The sequence below is a fragment of the Dromiciops gliroides genome, chromosome 1, assembly GCF_019393635.1.
Source record: "Dromiciops gliroides isolate mDroGli1 chromosome 1, mDroGli1.pri, whole genome shotgun sequence".
NCBI lineage: Eukaryota > Metazoa > Chordata > Mammalia > Microbiotheria > Microbiotheriidae > Dromiciops > Dromiciops gliroides.
This window is the reverse complement of record NC_057861.1, coordinates 480,898,178-480,900,087: the sequence shown is the minus strand read 5'-3', so window position 1 is coordinate 480,900,087 and position 1,910 is coordinate 480,898,178. Positions and strand designations below refer to the sequence as shown.

Here is a 1,910-nt window from a genome sequence, read left to right as displayed (position 1 = left end):
ACAAGTAACAGTACATAACTAAAGGCCCATCAAGTATTTTTATTAGAAATGATTTTAATATATAAATATAACAATGAAGAGTAGGGAATATAAGTCCCATTACAATATTTTCTTTATCAAAAAATAGTGTCCGCATTGTGAAGAGGATGCATATTATAATGAAATAAAAATTGTGAAATGTCTAATAACTGAAGTCATCAGAAAATTATCTGGATTCTCTTCTTTCAGTATATGAATGCAAAGTCACTGATTTAAAATCATTCAGTCCATTCAGGTGTATTTCAGTTCTTTTGGAGAAATGTCTTTTCCAATGATGGACTGCTTTGTGTTAGCCTATAGGAAATGAATCAATGAATTCTGATGTGTTTTGAGCATCTTTTCTTCTTCTTTAGTTTCTGAGCTTTCTTATGAGTTTCTTCATGAAGAGAAATAGCCTTCTGATCTCTATCCGCACAATCTCCCAGGCACAAAGGCTGTATCTTTTGGCCTGCAGGTACTGGCTTATCCCTTGGAAGTAGCTCTTCAGGGCCAGCTGGATGTTTTCACTTCTCAAGGAAGGCTGTTGCCAACCCACATTCTGGCCAAGACACCTTTCCAGATGTTCCATTTGTTGATCCACTCGAAGGAGCAGTAGTGTGAGCTGGGTCTGATTCCAAGCAGCAGGAGGAGTATTGAGGCAGAAGAGAGTCAAGGTCTGCTGGAGCATCTCATGCACAGTGACTATGGCATTTTTCCTCTGGAGCTGGCTGCCCTCTATGGCTTCCTTTGGGAAGTTGAATTTGGTCCTGTCCTTCAGACATGGCCGGAGGGAAGTCATGCTCATGTGGTTTAGAAGGAAGAATTCTTCCTGTAGGCCCTGATTCAGGTTACAGCCCAGGGAGCAGAGAATGCTGGAGCAGAGCAGCACCAGGGCAAGTGGCAGCACCCTACAGGACATCATGGTAAAGACTCAGCTTCTTTGCCTCTTGGTGAAGATTGAGCTTCTGGCCTCTAGGACTCCTAGATCTCTAGCCTCCCCTTAAATATTTCAGAGGGACTCAGTCACATGACAGCCCATGTAGCAGAGGGTCCTGGAGCTAAGAAACACCTGGTCTTGTGGCAACACCCTACGGGACAGTAATGTAAAGATTCAGCTTCTTGGCCTCTTGATAAAGACTCAGCTTCTTGCCCTTGAGGCCTCCTATATCTCTAAAATCTCTCTGAAATCTTTCTGAGATAACTGACCCTACATGTCTTGCCAAAGTATTTCCTTTAAATTTCTGCTTTCTTTACATATTTTCTACATTGGTTTGAGAAGATATCATGAAAGGACTTTAATAGCCGTTTGTAGTATTGCAGAACGAAAATCAATTCATCGTTGGAATAATTTTGGGAAAGCCATTAGGCTTTCTTCCTTTATCCATAGTTTTGAAGGGCATCTTTAACATGATATGAATTTCTACCTACAGGTTGTATGTATTTGGTGCTTATTGTAATATATTGTGTGAGATTATGATCAAATCCTAAAATTCTCCATACTGTTTTCCAATACCTTTCAAAGATAGTTCTTTTCCAAATATGTGAATAAACCTTACAAGGAAAACAGTTTATAACCAAAGGCCCATCAAATAATTTTTACTAAAAATGATTTTTAATATAGAAATATAACAATGAAAAGTTGACAACATAAATACTGTGTAAATATTTTATTTAACCAAAATAAATAGTGTCATCATTGTAAACAGGATGAATATTATAATTAAATACAAATTATGAAATATCTAATAACTCAGCTCTTCAGAAAATTATCTGTATTCTCCTCTTTCAGTATACTAGTGTCTACTCATTGATTTAAATTCATTCAGTGAATTAAATTGTATTTCAGTTCTTTTTGAGAAATATCTTTTTCAGTGATGGGCTTCGTGATATTA

The 1,910-nt window shown here is 37.3% G+C and overlaps 1 protein-coding gene across 1 annotated transcript; it reads right to left on the bottom strand.

Annotated features, from left to right (window-relative positions):
- Nucleotides 1-204: 204 nt before the first annotated feature.
- LOC122735109 (interferon alpha-14-like) lies at nt 205-1,322 on the bottom strand. Its single transcript, XM_043976422.1, has one exon. The coding sequence runs from the start codon at nt 938-940 to the stop codon at nt 389-391; it is 552 nt and encodes a 183-aa protein (XP_043832357.1). The 5' UTR covers nt 941-1,322; the 3' UTR covers nt 205-388.
- Nucleotides 1,323-1,910: the final 588 nt, after the last annotated feature.

Bases quoted from the DNA above. Each gene is read 5' to 3' on its own strand.
- LOC122735109 (XM_043976422.1), bottom strand. From the start codon at position 940: ATGATGTCCTGTAGGGTGCTGCCACTTGCCCTGGTGCTGCTCTGCTCC.